This window comes from Monodelphis domestica, chromosome 1 (genome assembly GCF_027887165.1).
Source record: "Monodelphis domestica isolate mMonDom1 chromosome 1, mMonDom1.pri, whole genome shotgun sequence".
Taxonomy (NCBI): Eukaryota; Metazoa; Chordata; class Mammalia; order Didelphimorphia; family Didelphidae; genus Monodelphis; species Monodelphis domestica.
In genome coordinates, this window is record NC_077227.1 from 517113261 (window position 1) to 517133170 (window position 19910).

Here is a 19910-nt window from a genome sequence, read left to right on the forward strand (position 1 = left end):
AAAATAATTTTCACTACTTTTTCCTTTCCAGTTACAGAAGAAAGCCATGAAGAACCAGCTTTCAAGAATTTTATGCAGGAGTCGGTGACATGGTACAGGAACAGAAGCAATGAATGAATAAGTAAACAGAAGGAGAAAGATATTAGGAGACTGTACTTGGGTTATTTAAAATCCCGAGTCCCGGAGTTTTGCATAAAGGAGCTGCTGCTGTCTTCAACTGGTTTTGACCTTAAAGATGAGACCTTTGGGTCTTAATGTTAGGGAGATTTGGTGACCAGGTAAATGGGTTCTTACTCCTGGAACCTAGAAGAGAAAAGTTGGATTTCTTTTCACCTTTCCCAAGCTCTCTGGATAGAAGCTTATAATGTTGCAGCCCTGAGGTTTTGTTATCTTTTTTGTCATGTTAAACTCAAGTATCTGCTGCTGTCAAGTAGAAATTGAGAGCTGGAACTCAGTGATCCTCTGCATCTCCTTTGGGAGGCTGGTTCTACAGCCAATACTTCCTCCCTTTCTTGCCTATGCCCTTGAACTGCATGCACCCCTTACTCTGTGTGACAAACAATGCTGAGGGTGATTCCTCACAAACCAGGAATGGCAGCATCTTCCAGCTCATCTGGTCAATGTCAGTGCTAGAACCTGTCTAGTATTATGTTGTTTATAGGATCTCAAGCCTGTTGGAGGAAAATATGAATGCTCTGTTTTGTGTTAGAATGTCAATAAATAATTTATTTAACTTTGTAAGCCTATGTGTCATGATTTGAAATGAGTAATAAATTACTTAGGTTTCAGGGCTCTCTAAAAGAAGACTTCTCCCTCATTCATAAATGAAGAATTGAGGCTACATGTGTATAGTCTAGTCTTAGATAATTGGTTTTTTGAAATTTACCATGAAAAGTGTAGGGATTAAGTTTATGGTTAGACTAAATATAAGAGAATGTGGTTACTGATTTTAAAAATTAATACAGCTCAAGTCAAAATAACTTTTTATCAGCTTTATTTACAAAAAGAAGGAAAGAGTAAAAGAAATGTGAAAGAGGGTAGAATGAGAAGTCTAGCTTTAATCCCCCTAAACTTTGTTCCAGTCTCTGGCTCAACCCACTGGAGGCTCATTAATTCCTCAGCTGGAGGGCTTGATGTTGAATTAAGCAGGGGTTCAACCCATGTGGCCTCCTCCAAGAAGGGGAGGCCTCTCAGGAACTAAACTCTCCAGAAGCCAGGAAAGTAGAGTCAGCTTTTTTCATCCACCCAATTCAAAGTCGAAAGGGAGAAGATCCAAGAGCAGTCTTAACCAGAAGCAGTTCAAGTGCCAGAGTACTAGGTCCAAGTGAAGCCGAAGACTGAAGTCCTGAAGGAGATCCTCCAACCCAAAAATTCAGGATGAAGACCTCTTAGAAGTTCATCATCTTTTATAATGTCTTTTTTTATGTCCCTTCCTGTCTTTCCTCCACTTATTGTGGATACTTTAAATTTGCTTATTAGCACTGCCCTTTGGGCAGTCACTTCTGGAGATGTATCTCACTTTAGTAAGTGATTTGTGAACCTCCCCAGCTTAGCATTAAGTAGGGGTGTCATCGCTTTTGGCTGATTACATTTAAAAGGCATGGGGAGAGTCAATCCCATCTTCAAAAGATAATAGGTTGTTTTCTGCTCAAGACTTTTGAATCAGCGTCCACATTTTTTTTTGGAGACCAGCATAAACCCCTTCTTCCCATCCCCTCCCACTCTAAGCTAGCTTCTCTGTTTGTTTGTTTAATTATTTATTTATTTATTTAAGGAGCCTTTATCTCCTGTCATAGAATCAATACTAAGTATAAATCAGAAGTTAAGTGCCTGCCCAAGGTCACACAGTTAAGAAGTTTCTGAGGCCATATTTGAACCCAGGTCCTCTTGATCATTTATATGTACACATGCAGGGATATATTTACCATCTTAGAGCCCAAGGGTTCAAAGGATATTGTGTGTATATGCCTTTTTTTACTTCACTCAAACCACTAGGCTTTATTGGTATAGGGTCAGGCCAAATGAAAATTTTAAATTTAGCATATGCTTAAGGGTTAGTGAGCACATCTATTAGAAATAAATTTATTTATGTTTTAAGCAATTGTAGAGAGCACTTTTGGCTTGCCTGAAATCCCTATGCTTCCTAAAGTGAAGTGATAGAAAATTGAACTTTTATGCATTACTAAAGGAATTCTACAGGGTTTCTAGATAGTTATCTATACCACTAGGTATATTACAGAGTTGCAAATAAGAACAGAATGTTTGTCTAATGGAAAAAGAATACAGAGATCCCAAATGTAAAGTCGTGACAAATCGGTAACAGTCTAGGATTCCAGAGGGAGAAAATGAGAGAGAAGAAACCCGAAACAGGGGGTTTCTGTCTTCATAACATCCTCACAATTTTCCAGTCATTTTACATCAATTTCATATGAGTCATGATTCTACAACTTCTGGCCTAAATTAGTGGGTATGTCAAGTGTCTCCAATAAATTATCTTATGTTTACTTACTTTTCCACTTAAATCTCCATGCACAAGTGTCTTTGTGCACATTCATCTATACACCATAGATGAAAATGCACAAAGACAATCGTCATCCTCGGTTACTGAGACTACTACTACTACTATAAAATTTAAGTATACTTAATATAAAGTATTGCGTTCAATTTTGAGCACCACTCGAGGAAGGAGATTCATACAAGATCTCTCTGGATACTGGTTAAGTGACTGCCAGTCTGTCAGGGAGAAGTTTGGCCCAGCTATTTCTGACCCTGAGGCCAGCCCTCTATCGACTGTTATCATTAATAAGGTATGAGCTTAAGAAGGATGGGGCCTGAGAAGAGGCTATTGGATTCGACAAGTAAGCAGTCTTTGGTAATCTTGGAGAGATTGATTTCAATTGTTGAGGTCAGAAGGTAGATTGTAAGCAGTTATGAAATGAGTGGAGAGAAAAGACTAAAATCTAATATTGCTTCCCTTTGGGGTCATGAAAGGAGGAAGCAAATTTAAGTGAAGAGTTGGGACAGTAGGAGTAGTTTATGGAAGAAAATGAAACTACCAGTTTTAACGTTCCCTTCACCTTGCTGATAGTGTAGCGTTTTGTTAAGAATGGTGATTGGATCCAGTGGAATCGCTTGCTGACTCCATGAGGGGGGAGGGAAAGAATGTGAATCATGTAACCATGAAAAAATATTCTAAATAATCAATTAAAATTAATTTTGAAAAAAGAATGATGGTTGGGGGGGGGCAACTAGGTGGTTCAATGAATAGAGGGCTAGGCCTAGAACAGGAGGTCATGGGTTCAAATTTGGTCTTGGAGACTTAACTGTGTGACCTTAGGCAAGTCACAACCCCATTTTCTAGTCCCTGTCACTCTTTTGCTTTAGAACCAATATCCACAGTGTTGATTTTAAGAGAGAAGGCAAGGGTTTTGAATTTTACAATTTAAAAAAAAAATGGTTTGAGAGTCTGCCAGGTTTGCTACGCCAGGAGCTAGGCAAGATCTCAGAGGTCATTTACTCCAATTCCCTTGATTTATATTAAACACTTTGAGCCTATGTGTACAGTGTTTCTATCTAAATAATGCTTGGCTTGGAGCAGCTACTGCTTAGATCTGTTTGTCTCCAGGTGACACTCTGTAAGGGTTAAATTTTAGGGGTTGGGACTGAATATAATAATTGGTCGCCAAGGATTTTATCTATAAAATCCTAAATGAAACACTCAAGTTAGAATGGAGTTTTATGGTGATTTAATTACAGCAGGAGGAAGAAATTGAGAGAGAGAAAGAGAAAGGAGTTAACTCAAAACTGCTCTGGCTCAGGCTGAGCCAAGAGAAAGAAGGGAGTCAGTCCTTATCACTCACGTGACGGATCGGGGCTCCTCCAAGCTCAAGCTCCAGGATCAAACTGGCATCTAACCCTTTCCACAGGAAGTGACGAGAACTCCAGAGGCTGTTCTCTACATCACTTCCTGCATCTCACATGTGCCAATGGTGGCTCAAGCTTGGCTAAGGACAGCCCAGGGGGGCAGTCATTTGTTCCTGTTTGCCATTAGCTAGCACATGCCTGTGTAGTGTGGGTGTGCACATTCCTGGGTGCTAGACCAAGCAAGATGGAGAAAATCTAAAAATCACAACTCGAAGCTTGAGTCATGTCAGTTTAACTAAGCATGCACAAGAATTATGTGGTGACTTCCCCCTAGTGTCACCCCCTAATATTCCTAGAGGGAGAAATTCCATAAGACATAAAACTTGTGCCATGGCAGGTTTGTCTCCTTACCCATTTGGAGGTCCCAGTCATTATTCCCTTTTTAGTGCTGACTTAAAAAGAAATCACTCAATCCACTCATGGACTAAATAAAAGGAAAGCTTAACAGTGTTCATTCCAAAAGAACTGAATCCAGTCACTCCTGGGAAATAGGAATTCCTAAAGTAGCCCCACTCTTGGCCATCTTCTGCATCCTGTCCCTCATTTTGATTTCAGCAACAGATACACTCAAAGGCCATTTGTAGAGGAATGCTATGAAGTATGCTCCAATTCAGTGTCAAAAAGGAGAAGGAAAACTGCTTCACAATGATCCCTAACTAGAGAAATCTGCCACCTGGTAAGGGGAAAAAAAACTTTCCAAAATTAAAGTTAAAGCTTCCCCAAAGTAAATGAAATGGGCTGCCTTAAGAAGTAATAGGTTTCTTTGATCCAATAATACCACAATTAGGTCTGTGTACTAAAGGAATTTTAAAAAAGGTGGGGGGAAGGGATCTACCTCTACAGAAATATTTATAGCAACCTTTTTTGTGATGGCAAAGAATTGGAAATTGGGGAATGGCTGACCAAGTTATCATATATGATGGTGATAGGATACTATTATACTGTGAGGAATGATTTCAGAAAGAGCTGGAAAGACCAGTATGAACTGATGCAGAGTGAAATAAACAGAACCAGAACGTTGTACACATTAATGGCAAAAATGTGGAATGATCAACTGTGAAAGACTTGGCTACCCTCAGCAATACAATGATCCAAGGCAATTCTGAGGGACTTCTGACAAAGCATGCTATCCACCCCCAGAGAAAGAACTGTTAGGGTCAGAATACAGATCAAAGTGTATGATTTTTCACTTTAGTTTATTGGGTTTTGACTATATGAATGTTTTCTTACATGAACAATATGGAAATGTATTTTACATAAAATATGTATAATCCAGATCAAATTGCTTACTATCTCTGGGAAAGGGGAGGGAAGAAGACAGCTTGGATCATGTAACTTTAGAAAATTTATGTGGAAAATTATATGTAATTGGTAAAATAAAATATCTTTACAAAGAAAAACATTGATTGGTTTCCTGGCCTCAGACACTTCCCAGCTCTGTGACCCTGGGCAAGTCACTTAACCCCCATTTCCTAGCCCTTACTGCTCTTCTGCCTTGGAACCAAAACACAGTATCAACTAAGACAGAAGATAAGGTTTAAAAAAAAAAAGTAATGGGCTTCACAGGATTCAGGTTGAAAAATGCTGATGTATACATTGAAGCCCCCCCCCCCCTTTATTTTTCTTTGTATATCTCCACACAAAAGTTGGATGGGCATTTGTCATTATACATAATCCAGCAAATATTAAGTACTTACTACATGCAAGGCACTGGGGATTTAAGAAGACAGAAGACATGGCCCTTAATCTATAAGAAGCTTACATTCAACTGGCATGTAGATGGCCTCTGAGGTTTTGATTCTCACACATCACCATCTTGCTTTCCAAAAAGATTGTTCTTATTTGGCTTCTCCCAGCCTGCAAATAGTGTATCCTTTCTCCATGGCCCTACCAACACTGAATTTTATCATTTATAACTACTTTTGCCAATTTAATGAGTATAAGATTGTGCAGAGGTGGCATGCCATAGACAGATGGCCTTGAAGTTAGGAAGACATGCTCAAGGCCTGTTTCTGATACATGCTGGCTGTGTGACCCTGGAGGGTTACAGGACCTCCCAGTGGCCCAGATAACTCTCCAAGACTTATTAGTTACAAAGAAAGTGCTGACCGGCATTGGGAATTTCCTATAATAATCAAATTAAAAGTCTGGTCCAAAAAAATGTTAATGCATATTTCTCTGACTACTAGGGAATTGCAAGAATTTTTCTAGTGGTGATTGATAATTTAGATTCTATCCACATTCCCCTCAAACATTTGGGTACTTATTCTTTATACTCACCACATTCTTTTTAGATTTTGTATGTTTGCTTTTTGTCAAAAGGATTTGCAAAATATTTTTTTCCATTTTTTAACAATTGAGTGACTTATTGTACAAAAATCTGTTGAATTTTGTGATCAACCCGTTCTGCTTTTGTTTATATTTTTTTATATTTTAACCATAGTTTTCTTCCTTTTCACAACTGTGGTATAGCTATCATACCATTTTATTCCAACTTTCTAACATTTTTAAATTTAGATCATTGATTTGGAATTTTTTCTAGATGACACAAAATGTAGATCTAATTTTTCTCCATTGTTATCCGATTTTCCCACCAATTGTTATTGGTTAACTTCTCCATTACCAAGTAGGAAAAATCTAGACTAGCTATGTGATCACTGCCCTCCAAAAGTCAGGTGCTTTTTTGGGAAAAATTATCCACATAATTCCTGTGTAATATCTACATGGAGGACAAAGCTAATGAATATGCTGAGTCTACAGTAAGGGTCTAATGGAAAGTGAAATGCTTGCTCATCACCCTTGAAATGTTACCTCTGGGGAGAATCTAAACTACAATGACACACTTGGGGACAGCATATGACTTTATTGGAGATTTCCCTATAAAGACAGGATATAGCTCTAATGGCAATTCCAAGTTTGATTTCCTAAATCTGGGGATCACGGAGAAAGCTCAAGGATTGTGTGCTTATGTTTTTTGCATTTGTTCATAAATCCTTTATGTCTCTTGCATTTCCTGTGTGGGAAATAAAAGCTGTCCCTTACTCAATACCCATGTTGCATATAGAGAATGAACATTTTTATTTTTAAAAATCCTTACTTTCTGTCTTAGTAACAACAGATAGGCTAGGCAAATGGGTTAAGTGACTTGCCTAGGGCCACACAGCTAGGAAGTATCTAAGGTTAGATTTGAACCCAAGTTCTCTCACCTCCAGGTCTGAATGTTCTATTCACTGTGCTACCTAGCCTCAGAATAAACATTTTTATTAAGCACCTATTATGTGCCAGACATGGTACCAATCACTTTACAAATACTCTCTTTTAATGTTAACAACTTTCAAGGTGGGTGCTGTTATTATCCCCATTTTACAGTTGATGAAACTGAGACCAACAGGAGTTAAATGTTGCTTGTCCAGGGTTACAGAGTTAAGTATCTAAGACTGGATTTGAACTCAGATTTTCATGACCCTGGATCTAACACTTTATTCTGTGCACCAAAGGAGTTGAGGATTCTATTAGCTTCATTTAGAAAAACCTAGCCATGATTTTAGCATGAGTATCATTAGAAGACTTTTCTGAAGTAACTCTAAGTAGGGATAACATGCTAAGGAGGACAAAAAATGACTCAGTGCAACCAGCCAGGCCCAGACCTGGTTCATGTTGGCTTAGGCTCTTAAAATTCTTTTATTACTTTATATATAAAATCTGTGCATGTTATATAATTCCCCACCACAGTGTAAACTCCTTAATCAGGTGGAGTTTTGTTCTGCCTTTGTATTTCCAAAGCTCTAGATATGTATTAAGTGCTTAATAAATGTTTGTTCAGACGATACGGGGAATAGCAGTAACAGCACAACTTTGTCCCTAGATAAACCATCAGAAGAACACTAATCTGCAGGCCACTCCACAGGCCAAAGAACTTCCCTTTATTTTTCCCAGTTTTACTTAAGCACACTCCACCGCGATACCGTCACACACATAAGTATGAAAGAAAAGGAGAAAAGGCTAAGGCAACATACTTTACAAAAAATGAAGTTGGGGGGAAGGCCTGCTCAAGAGGTTGGAGGACAAAGAAGAAGCAAGAAGAAAAGACAGGACTGAGAGGGGTTGGGGTGACATGTGTCCACACCACAGGCTTTAAAAAAATGTCGCAGGTGGCATTGCTGATATTTATTGGTGGAAGAAGCCATTTATTTGTGTTGGCTATTTGCTTTTAATGACTTCCACCTGTTAATGAAGGAAACGAAATAAAATACATATATACAAAATCCCTGTATAGGTAGAGGGCCCAAGTCTAAACACAGCTATTAAGTAATAGCTTTAACACATATCTGGTCAATCACCATAACTATCTCCAGAACTCTCTCAGGGAAACAAGTTGCAGCCAACATGTGTGTGTTTTTCATGGTAGAAAAGAAGAACATATTCAGAGTTCAGTAACTTGTTCCCATCCCAAAGTCAGCACTGAAGCCAAAACAGAATTCCGGTCTCGTGATTACCACCTGTTTCTGTTCATGCAAAACTGTACTGATAGTCTCCATGGAGGGGAAAAACCATTTTTGGCCAAACCCATTTCTGGAGATTCTGGGAACAGCCTCTGGACCCCTCTGTCTCCATTCATTGTCCATGATTGGCACCTTATTGGTTTGGAATAAAAGCTCTTCCTTTTCCTCCTATATTTTTCTTATCCTTTTCTTGCAACGCTGGTTGAATACAGGGGAGGATCCCATGAGGCTGTCAGGGGAGTGGGACCCATAGCTGCTCTCTGAGCCATCAGGACTCTGGGGTATCCCAGCCTCACTGATGCCTGACATGGGCTCTTCAAAGACGTCACTGCCTAGTACGCCATGCCCAGAGACAGTGCCTTCTTCACTTTCCTGGGACTCTATTTTAACTGGGGCCAAATTCCAAAGAGGGGAAGCATTTACTTCAGCACCTAGAAAATATTTCAACAGTCAAATATCAACACCAAAATAAACACAGAAAGGTTAGTGAAAGCATATAAAAAGAAGATTGTGTGCCAATGAGTTTAAAGGCTATGAAGAGGAGAAGCAATATAATATCATGTCAGACCAATGGCCTATGCAGTCTAGTACTGTCTATGGACAAGGAAGCTATCTCTAGAAAAGAGCATGCCTTCCATTATGTCACTCTAAAAGGGAAACAAATTCAGAAAATCCCCACTTTTCCTAGGCTCTTCAAGGGGAGATAAAAAGGATGGGAGTTTCCCTGCTTAGTTCAGGAGCTCATGAAGATGCTGCCTTTGAGTTCCTCCTTTACATGGAGCCTGTTTTCTAGCCTTTTCTTCTGGTTCTCTGGCACTGTATCAGGCAGTCAAACTTATCACTATCCTTGTTTGGTCAGATCTCTTGACCCAGGAAGGGGAGTTTTATGTCTATGAATAGCAGACTATTTTGTGAGTCTGTAGCAATTCGTCCCAGACTCTCTTTGCTATTTAACATTTCCTATTTGTTGGGCTCTTTGCTTGATACTTCAAAAACATTTTAAGAGTCAGGCCTGACTTCTCCCAGGTCCACAATCACTATCACTAAAACCCCAAAGAGCTGACTCCAATCCAGTTATAACTAAGTAAATCATCTTTGACAGTTGATACAACCAAAAATTTCATTATCCTACAAGACCTCCAGTGATGGTCCTCCTTAAACATGGCTACGCTAGTGGCTAAATAACAACATAAGAGTCCAATGCTGGATGAATCTGTACTTGAAGCTTTTCCAGCTGGGTGGGACCTGCAGAATTTGTGTCCTACGGGTATAGCCATGAAGAACCCAGGATCCCCTTCATGCCACCATAAGTGATCAGAGTAAGTTTTCAGGGAAGGGTATTAGGTCCTAGTATTAGTTAATTTGCATAGTTGGACTAAAGAAAATGATGAAGATCTTTGTTATTTTTGAGTTTTTAGTCACATCCAACTCTTCATAACCTCCTTTGGTTTTTTTTTGGCAGGGATACTACAGTGGTTTGCCACTTCCTTTTCCAGCTTATTTTATAGATGAGGAAACTGAGGTAGATGGGGTTAAATGACTTGCACAAGGTCACAAGATCATAAAACACAAGGTCAATCAATCTCAATATTCATTATGATACCAAATTTAGTCATTACCCTTGCCCTAACCATTTGAACCCCACTACCCATACCCCATACACTAATTGATCTCAACCTTGGACTTTTATTTTGTTTTAGCCCTATCTGAACTGGACTCAATTTTATGATCAGAATAAGCATCAAATTCCAAATACACCCTAACTGGAGCCCTACAAGCAGTTGCTCAAACAATTTCATACGAAATAACACTAGCTATTATTTTACTTTCCAACCTACTTATAAACGGCTCTTTCACTCTAAAAAACCCCAACAATTACCCAAGAAAACATGATTAATTACCTCAACATGGCCCCTAGCCATAATATGATATATTTCCATATTAGCTGAAACAATCTGAGTTCCATTTGATCTAACAGAAGGAGAATCAGAACTCGTTTCATGCTTCAATGTAGAATATGCTGCAGGACCATTCACCTTATTTATTTTCTAGCAGAATACACTAATATCATTGTAATAAATGCCATAACAACTATTCGCTTCCTAGGTTCACCCCTCAATTATAATTTTCCTTACCTTAACCAACAACCTTCATAATTAAAGCAATACTCCTAATAGTAGCTTTCTTATGAATTTGAACATATCCATGATTCCTATATGATCAACTAATGTACTTATTATGAAAAAATTTCCTACTGTAAGAGAAGAATTTGCAAAAGAGAGTAAGATGCAAAAGAAGGAAATATGACCCAATGAAGCAAGAAACAGCCCACATGGGGGAGGGGCAGAAAGGAAGAGACCCAGGATTCCAGGGAAAGAACAGAGGCTGAGGGGAACTCAGAAACTACCACTTCAAATGGACTCCTCCAGCTGAGAGCTGGAGAATAGGATCTCTGAGGCTGAAGGTTCCTCTGGACATCCACTGTTTCTTAGTGAATCCCTGAATCCTCTCATGCAACTCAAACATTATAGAGTGGACTTTGAAAGAAGCCATCTACGGAAGAAATCCTCTCCAAGGATATTCTCTACTTCTCTATCCCCAATTTGTCCTGAACTCCATCATTTACCCAGATTAGCTCAGGAGTACGGACAAACCAGCAGCTGACCAGAAGAGGGGTCAAGGCTGAGGGCCTGGACCCCCGAGATTTTGGGGGGGTCAGTCTGCCAGTTGTTAGGGACTCTTGCTACCCAGTTTCCTTACCCAATATTAATTTTCCCCTTCACTGTGTGATTCTCTATTAAAATATTACTATTTGGATCAAGTCTGTCTACTTTCTGATTCCAAAGAAGGGGACTGAAGATTTGGGGAGAACCATACCTCTCCCAAAAGAGGAGGACTAGCTCAAGACCAGAACTGAGGAGTGAACCCAGATCTTAAAGGGAAAAGTGGTAGTTGAGGTACTGGGAGGATCCAGAGGCAGGAAAATCTATCAGGAAAAAGATCAAGAAGGGAGGCAGTGGGTCAATTCTCTAAAGTCCTCTCCTCCAGTCCTTAACCTTCACCTCCTAACCCCATTCTCTGAGAAGATATATTCTGTCCCTCAGGGAGACAAACTCAGGGTATTTTCACTGAGGGGAAGAGAGGGGAAGTTCAACCTCTTCTCCCCTCTCATTCTCTCAACCCTTTTTCTCTCCTCCCCAATTCACCAGTGTGGGTGGGTGTAACCTCCCTCACTGGCCCTATATTACTCTACCAATTACACTATTGCTCTGCTTATGATTTATTTCCATTCCAATTGCACTATCAAGCACCCCCCCACCCCCAAGAAACGTCTAACAAAAAAAATTGTCTTGATAGGATAAATTATAGGGGTTTAAATCCTCTTATTTATAGAATAATATCTAAGAACTCAAAATTCTCTGTTTCTTTTATACCACATTCTAGTAAGGTCAGCTAAATAAGCTATCAGGTCCATACCTCGAAAATGTTGGCTTACATCCTTACTATACTAATGTCTCCATATGTACTAATAATTATCTCACTTAGCTTACTAATAGGAACATCAATTACACTAATTAGTAACCACTGATTAACCTCCTGAAGAGGTTTGGAAATTAACATACTAGCTATCATTCCAATAATAACCTATCCAGACCACACACACAATACAGAATCTGCAATCAAATACTTCTTAACTCAAGTCATAGCATCTATAATCATATTTTATATTATTTATAATGCATCTATAACCAATCAATTAACCCTATCCCAAATCTCTAATCAATGAGCATTATTCCTAATAACATAGCCTTAGCTATAAAACTAGGACTTGCTCCCTTCCACTTTTGAGTTCCAGAAGTCACCCAAGGTATCCCACTTTTATCAGGCATGATACTACTCACATGACAAAAAATTGCCCCAATCTCTATTCTATACCACATTTGGACTCAGGTCTTCCTGACTCCTGGCCCAGCATTTTATCCACTTGCACCATCTAGCTAAAAAATTAATTTAAATGAGTGAGCTAGGATGTACAACTGTACATTTACCAATTTTTGGGAAGAGAGAATTCAACTCACTCAGCAGCTTTCTTATAATCATACTATAATTGAAAACTATTTTAGAGAATGTCTACTCTAGCCTGATTTATCTTTCCAATAAGAACAAAAAGGAGAGAGGAGGTATCTTCAGAATCCAAGTATCTAACTGAAATGTCTTATGACCTGGCATTTTTAAATTCTAGGCTTTTCATTCTCACTTTCCTTTCCTCTCCTTCTTTCATTCTTTTATCCCCAGCTCACCTCTCATTTCCTCAAGGGTTTCATTTCATATGGAAAGAAGCAAAAGAAATGGAGTAAGGGCAGTGTCAGTAAGTTGATTTTTACTACCTGAAGCTTGTGGGGAAGCCTCCACTTCCAGGTTGGAAGAGAACCTTTCATTTTGAGCTCCAAGAACTCCTACTGGCAGAGATTGGTCACCAGATGCAAGGTCTCCTTCCAGCTCCTCACTGACAGGGAAGGTGATATCACTGACAAGTTCCTCTTTGATCTTCACTGGTTTGGCATCTTCTGTGGCCTTCTCAGGATTTACAATCTTCTCATACTCCTCAGAGAGCTGCTTGCTAACCTGTCAGCAGGCAAGAGACAAAGTTTTCCAAAAGAATGGTGAAGGCAAGTTGATCTTCATCTTTCTTCCCCTGGGGAAAAAAAGGGGTAGTGAGAGGGTTGGAAAGGGAAGAGTATGAATGACAGAGAAGTTCAAAATAAGTTCAAAGATGAAGGAGATTTATTTAGCACAAGAATGAGAGAAAGGCATGAGAAGGGTGAGAAAGCTTATTTATGATAGAGGATATGTGTATATGAAAAAATGTGAAGAAAGATAGTGATAGAAAGAGGAGAGACTGTGAGAAGGTTCTATTTTTAACTGTAGGAACCAACACTTAGCAATATATGTACCCCAAATAGGTATAATTGTAGATGACATGTAGACCTGGGTTAATTAAAGACTTTATTACTATTAGAAATACTTTCTTCCATTTAGTCTTGGGGAAACTGAAGAAATGGCCACAAATGAAGATCAGATTAAAGATGAATTTCTGGTCTCAAGTTCAGAGCCCTGAATATATTTACCACCTCAGTCTTTACCTCTTTTTAGCAGATATGTTAAATGCTGGTCCTTGGATTTCTGTCCATTGAGCATCTTACTAATAGAGGGGTCACCCACTTAAAACACGGAATGAGGGTTGAGCAACAAAGTGAGGGGGTTCAGGAAAATAAAGGACAAGATCACCAAAGATGAAGATTCTTCCCCTTCCCTATACCTTCCACTCTACTCTAATTCAAGGGATTAAAGGAACCCGAATCAGTTTCCTTTGTTTACTTCTTCACATGGTCCTCTCACCTGTAACATATAACTGTGATAGTCCTTGATGCGGTGCTGCCAGAACTTCTGCAAAGACAGTACACTGCCAATGCCCACCTCATGGAACACCTGCTCCATAACATCAGGAAAGGGAGTCTGCCCCAACTGGGCCTCCCGGTCCACTGCAAAGCGAAGCAGCTTGGTGAATTTAAGGCAATATTCATGTGCCACATCTGTTAGAGTCTCTAGGACACTTTCATTTGCACATTCAAAGCCTGCGTGAGCCAGGATTGTGGCTACTGACTGGTAAAGCAGCTGACGACAGGAGTTCCAACTCAGTTCAGTCACAGGTTCCCCCTTTCCTCTGAAAAGTAGAGACAGAGCAGTGTTATGAGGGCTCACACTGTACAGGAAATCTATCTTGACTTTCCTAGGGTTTTTCCAGGTTCAAGAAATCCAACTGCCATTGTAGGAAATTTTGGTCAAGTTAATTTCCCTGCTTAGCTCTCCTGGTTTCATTCTCATACTGCCTAAACATATCCCAGGCACCCCATGATCACATCTTGGAACTCCCCAAGTTTAGTTCTCTTTTAGCCAATTTCAACTCCTGTTTTTCAATGAATAGTCTATGGAAACAGAAGGTATCTTCAGTAATTACTATGTAGTAAATATTTAGTTACCTCTTGTGAACATTTTAAATACAATGACAGCACAATTGCACCTAGTTCTGCAAATAGCTTATGTGATAACTAAACAAAAGGAATTTTGAATGGAGCAACTCCCTAACCTTGCAGACATTACAAAACAATCATATGTGAAGGAATATTCTTAACTGAGGGAATATTTTCTTCTTTGCCATGTGCTTCTTTGATATGGTCAGGTTAGTGTATCATAGAAGTACTTAGGTTAAACAAAGATAAGGCAAATTCTCTGATAGTCAAAAGATATAAACTGGCAGTTTTGAAAGGAAGAAATATAAGCTATCAATAGTCATATGAAATAAGGTTCTAAATCACTAAGAATTAAAGAAAAAAAATTTATTTTGACTAAACATATTTGTGGTATGTTTCTCCAAATCCATGGACGCAAGAAAGAGAGAAAAAATAGGGCTTTTAGATATGTCAGAGTTGGAAAAATTGGGCATTTATCAAAGATATGCTTAACAGGGGCAGCTAGCTGGCTCAGTGGATAAAGAGCTAGGCTTGGGGATGGGAAGTCCTGGGTTTAAATCTGGCTTTAGTCACTCTCTGACTGCTTGGCCCTGGACAGGTCACTTAATCTCAACTGCCTAATCCTAACTGCTCTTCTGTCTTGGGAACTAATACTTAGTACCAATTCTAAAGCAGAAGGTGAGATATCCTTAATAAAAAAAAAGATATCCTTAATATCCAATACTATGTATGACTTCATGATGAAAAATTAAAGAAAATGTTAAAACCAAAAAACCAACCTTGAAGGCTATAAACTCCTGTTTTTCTAATCTTTTCTGAAGAACTCATCATACCTGGGAGGTAAAGGCTTCCTCTAGACAGAGGTATTTGATCTTCTAAACTTAATTTTTACAAATGGCTTGCTAAATTACCTCTAAAAAGTAGACAAGAAGTAAAATGTTCTTTCTACTACTCATCTGACATATGTCACTCAATAATCAAACTAGCAAAATAACTGCTTGCCTGCTCAAGAGCAATGACTGCATTTCATAGTTATCAAAAAACCACTAAAGCATTTAAAATAGATTGAACCAACTCATTTTGCACATTCTCTTAACCAAATAGTCCATGTTAGATCCCCTCCTTACCGGTAAAAGTCACTCTCTGGGTCACTGTGCCTGAGCTGGAATGGCATTTTACCAGTCTTGCTATCCAAGGAAAGCAGGTCATCAGGAAGAGGGGGTGAAGCTGGACAGGATGGAAGTGGTTCACTCTCTTCAGTTTTGATGCCCTCTGCCTGTTGCTGCATCTGGGCCTGGGCTGTAGCAATGAGGCATCGTAGGCGCCGGTTGTGTTGGATAAGTTGGATTGTGTGGGTGGTGAGGCTGCAAGGCTCAGATGGGATGTCCAGCATGGTGGTTGGTCGTGGCTTATTGGCAGAGGGTTGGTGAAGGAGTGGATCCTGGACTTCCACCAGACGGAACTCCCGTGGGAGCAAATCAAAGGAGCTTCTGTTAGCTTGGTTGGATGATATTGGGATCTCTCCCCAGTATCTCAACATTTTTTGAGAGTGAGTTGCTAAATTTAAGTGTGAAAAAAGCAATGTTTTCCAATCCACAAGACAAGACTTCCAAAATGGAAAGCAGAGGGGATAAGTTACCTCCTTAAATCATCCTTGTCAGAGGAAGAAAGGTCAGGCTGTCCAAGACTACCAAGAAAAATGTCTGTGCCAGTAATACTGTAGAAGGATTAACATAGTTGTCATTGAAGAAATGCGTGATTTCTGATCTGAAAAAAAAAAAATTACATGTTTATCATCACAATCGAGCAAACTGACAACAAAGCTAATGCAATTTTAATCTTCATTAAGAAGTCAAGAAAGACCCAGTTTCAGGAAGGATGAGGGTAGGGAAGGGAGGGAAAAAATATGATTCTTGTAACCAAAAAAATAATATTCTAAATTGACTAAATAAATTAATTTAAATTTTTAAAAAAGTCAAGAAAGGGGGAGGGAAGAGGGGAGAGAAAATGAATCATGTAACCATGAAAAAATATTTTAAAAAAACAAGGAAGTCAAGACCTGGGTTCACATCCTGTCTCTGATATTGATTGACCAAAGGTACATTGCTTCCCCTCTCTGAATTTCCTTCCCCTTCTCTGAAGTAAGTATAATTGTCCCTACAGTACCTACCTCATAGGATTGTTGTGAGGTTCAAATGGGATTCTGTATGTAAAAAACTTTACAAAGTTTAAAGTGATCAGTTATGATAACAATGCTATGATAATATCCAGACATAGGCAAATGCAAAACTAACAACACTGGGTAGGACATTTCTAAACAGATGTAGGCTTGATGCAGAGAAAAACTTCTTTAAAAATTAGTTATCCTTTAATACATGTACAATCCAGATCAAAATGCTTACCATCTCCTAGAGTTGGGAGGGAAGAGAAGGAAGAAGACAATTTAGATTTTATAATTTTGGAAAACATATGCTGAAAATTGCTATTACATGTAACTGGGAAAAGAAAGTATCTTTAAATTTAAAAAATGTTTGTTGACTTAAAAAAAATTAGTTATCCTAAAATGGAATGAGATACCTCAGGAAGTTATCGGATACCTTCCTACTCTCTTCCCAGAACAAGTTGATTACTAAAAATATTCCTATTGTGTTGCTGAACTCAGGGTTGGCTCAAAACCTTCCTACCTCCCCTAGCAACCTCTTCCTTCTGACTAGAGGGCTGAAGAATAGAGCCTTAAACTCCACCCAAAGGTTTCCTTTATAGGGGGCAGAACCTGGACCTGGCAGCTCAATTCACCTGTCTAGCTGAAGCTCTGTTTGAACAAGAATAGGGAGAACGGAGTTCACCTAAAGAAGGTCTGGAGGTTTAGTAGACTACAAGTTCTACAAAAACAGTGAGGGGCAGCTGGGTAGTTCAGTGGATTGAGAGTCAGGCCTAGAGATGGGAGGTCCTAGGTTCAAATATGGCCTCAGACACTTCCCAGCTGTGTGACCCTGGTCAAGTCATTAACCTCTATTGCCTTACCCTTACCAGTCTGCCTTAGAACCAATACATAGTATTGATTCTAAGGTGGAAGGTAAGGGTTTAAAAAAAAAGTCAACAGTATATATAGTATCCAATAAATTGAATGTGATATTGGGCGAAATTAAGGCATGTATAGTCTCCATGACTAGAAAGGTAATAATCTGGCTATACTCAGCCCTGATTAGAGAACAACTGGATATATATTGATGTGGATGTAGATTGTAATCCATCCATACTCCCCCATTCTATCAGACTCTTTTGTCCATCTTCTCCTAAATTTGCAACAAGGTATCCATCTAATATGTGGGTTGCTTTCCCTTTTTCCTGGGGACACTGAAAGGATGCCATTGGAGTAAATGGGTCTTCCATCTCTTGCTCTGCCACATGATCAGCTCATGTTCCTTCTTGATTATACATTTCTCTGGCCAGGGCAATCGAGAAAATAAAAGAACTGACATTTATATAATATTTTAAATTTGCAAAATATTTTACCACTGCTATCTCATTAAAGCTTTACAAGAATCCTGAGGTAGATACTACAGTTAATACTATCTCTATTTTACAAGTAAGGTAACTGATATCCAGAGAAATTCAGGCAGTTGCCCATGCTCACAAGATAAAAATTGATGGAGGTGGGCAGTGATAGAAGGGGGATCCCCATGCTCTGAAGTCTTGTATTTTTCACTATTTAGCACTAGATTGGCAAAAGTTGCAAAATCTGTATTACTAAACATTTCTAACTGCTATATATTATTAACCAGTTAATAATAGTCTTGCACTGTTCTGTTCTGTATTTGCATTAGTTATACTGGTTTTATATTGCACTGTATCCTCCCTACCACACAGAGATGAGGGCATTCCAGAAATAGTGAGGCTTCTCCTCCACTAGGTTTTTTTTTTTTAAACCCTTACCTTCCATCTTGGAGTCAATACTGTGTATTGTCTCCAAGGCAGAAGAGTGGTAAGGGCTAGGCAATTGGGGGTCAAGTGACTTGCCCAGGGTCACACAGCTGGGAAGTGTCTGAGGCCATATTTGAACCTAGGACCTCCCATCTCTAGGCCTGACTCTCAATCCACTGAGCTACCCAGCTGCCCCCTCCACTAGGTTTTCTGCCTGGAATGCCTCCCCAAAGCACCCACCATATTTATATTCAACAAATATGCACACCCTGATCCACCCCTGGGGCTATTCCATCAGCCCCAGGGTTGGGGGTGGGAGGTGGAATAGCCCAGTTTTCAGCCTCTCTTTCTTGGGATGAGTTTCTGCTACAAACTTTGGAGTGTTTTTCCCACAACAAAATCAATACTAAATCATGGAATTTTAACCCAGGTTTTCCTAACTCCAGGTCCAGAACTCTATCCATTCTGCCTTGCTTTAAGTGGTCAAGAATCTACTATATGAGGATCTGCTGAAGGAACAGAACATATTTAACCCGGAGAAGAGGAAACCTGAGAAGGGATTTGATTGGTATATTTGAAGGGCTATCAAATAAACATAGCAACTGATTTTTTCCTCTTTTCCAAAGGAGAAATTTTAGGATTGAAATAAGGAAAATCTTGAGGTATCCCAAAGCTGAATGGGCTTTCTCTTTAGGAAGCTTTGTCAGTTCCCTTCAGGAAGGCTGTTTGAGTAAAGACTAGATGATAATTTATAGGGAATGCCATTGAGGGGATTCCTTTTCACGTGGAGGTTGAATTAGATGGCCTCTGAGGTCCCTTACAATTCTGTGTTTGTGAGAGCAAAGGACAGACTGCCTCAGAAATTAATCTGAAACACTTTCTAGCTGTGTGACCATGGGCAAGTCACTTAATCCCTACTAGCCTAGCCCTTACTGCTCTTTTGTCTTAGAACCAATACATTGTATTGACTTTAAGATAGAAGGTAAGGGTTTAAAAAAAAAAGAAAAGAAAATCGACTTGAGAGGGCCTTGACAATAGGCAACAGGGGCAGAGTTCAGTAAAAATAACTACATTTGAAGGTTTAAGACAGGAGTTCAGTAACAGCTGAGCCATTGATTATCTATCTGATCTTGAGCAAAGAAACTTGCCTTCAGAGGCTCTCAATTTCCTCATCTGTAAAATTAGGGGGCTGGTCTGATGATGTGAGGCAGGGTGGTGCGTGCTAGAGTCAGAGGGTCTGGGCTTGAATCGTGACTATAATCAGCTATGACTCCTTAAACTCTCGGGAGAGAAAGAGAAGGAGGGAAGGAGAGAAAGAAAGTTAGGTGAGTACTTACCGGCTTGCAGGGGAGCTGCTGGAATGGGGTGACGTCTGAGACGGACCTCGGAGCCTCCAGAAACGCCAGTCGGGCGAGGAAGGGGAGGGGGGGGGGGGGTTGGTACGGCGGCAGGAGAATGGCGCGTGAAGTAAAAAGAGAGGAAAGCCCCTAGAACTCGACGGCTGACTGGAGCTCCCTCCTCAGGTCGG

General features: G+C 39.6%; 2 protein-coding genes across 3 annotated transcripts in view; one reads left to right on the forward strand and one right to left on the reverse strand.

Moving 5' to 3' along the window:
• Window positions 1-741, forward strand: part of GPN1 (GPN-loop GTPase 1) — a 28710-nt gene extending 27969 nt beyond the window's left edge. For both annotated transcript variants that reach the window (XM_001380490.4, XM_007476016.2), the window contains one exon: window positions 32-741. In XM_001380490.4, the coding sequence (XP_001380527.1) occupies window positions 32-117 (86 nt within the window). In that variant the 3' untranslated portion in view covers window positions 118-741. The remainder of the gene's footprint in view (window positions 1-31) is intronic.
• Window positions 742-5103: 4362 nt separating this feature from the next.
• Window positions 5104-19885, reverse strand: SUPT7L (SPT7 like, STAGA complex subunit gamma). The gene is made up of 5 exons (XM_001371205.5): window positions 19720-19885; window positions 15586-16225; window positions 13827-14151; window positions 12815-13052; window positions 5104-8857 (listed from the first exon to the last, which is right to left on the reverse strand). Exons 2-5 carry the CDS (start codon window positions 15996-15998, stop codon window positions 8595-8597), a joined length of 1239 nt encoding a protein of 412 aa, XP_001371242.2. The 5' UTR covers window positions 15999-16225; window positions 19720-19885; the 3' UTR covers window positions 5104-8594.
• Window positions 19886-19910: the final 25 nt, after the last annotated feature.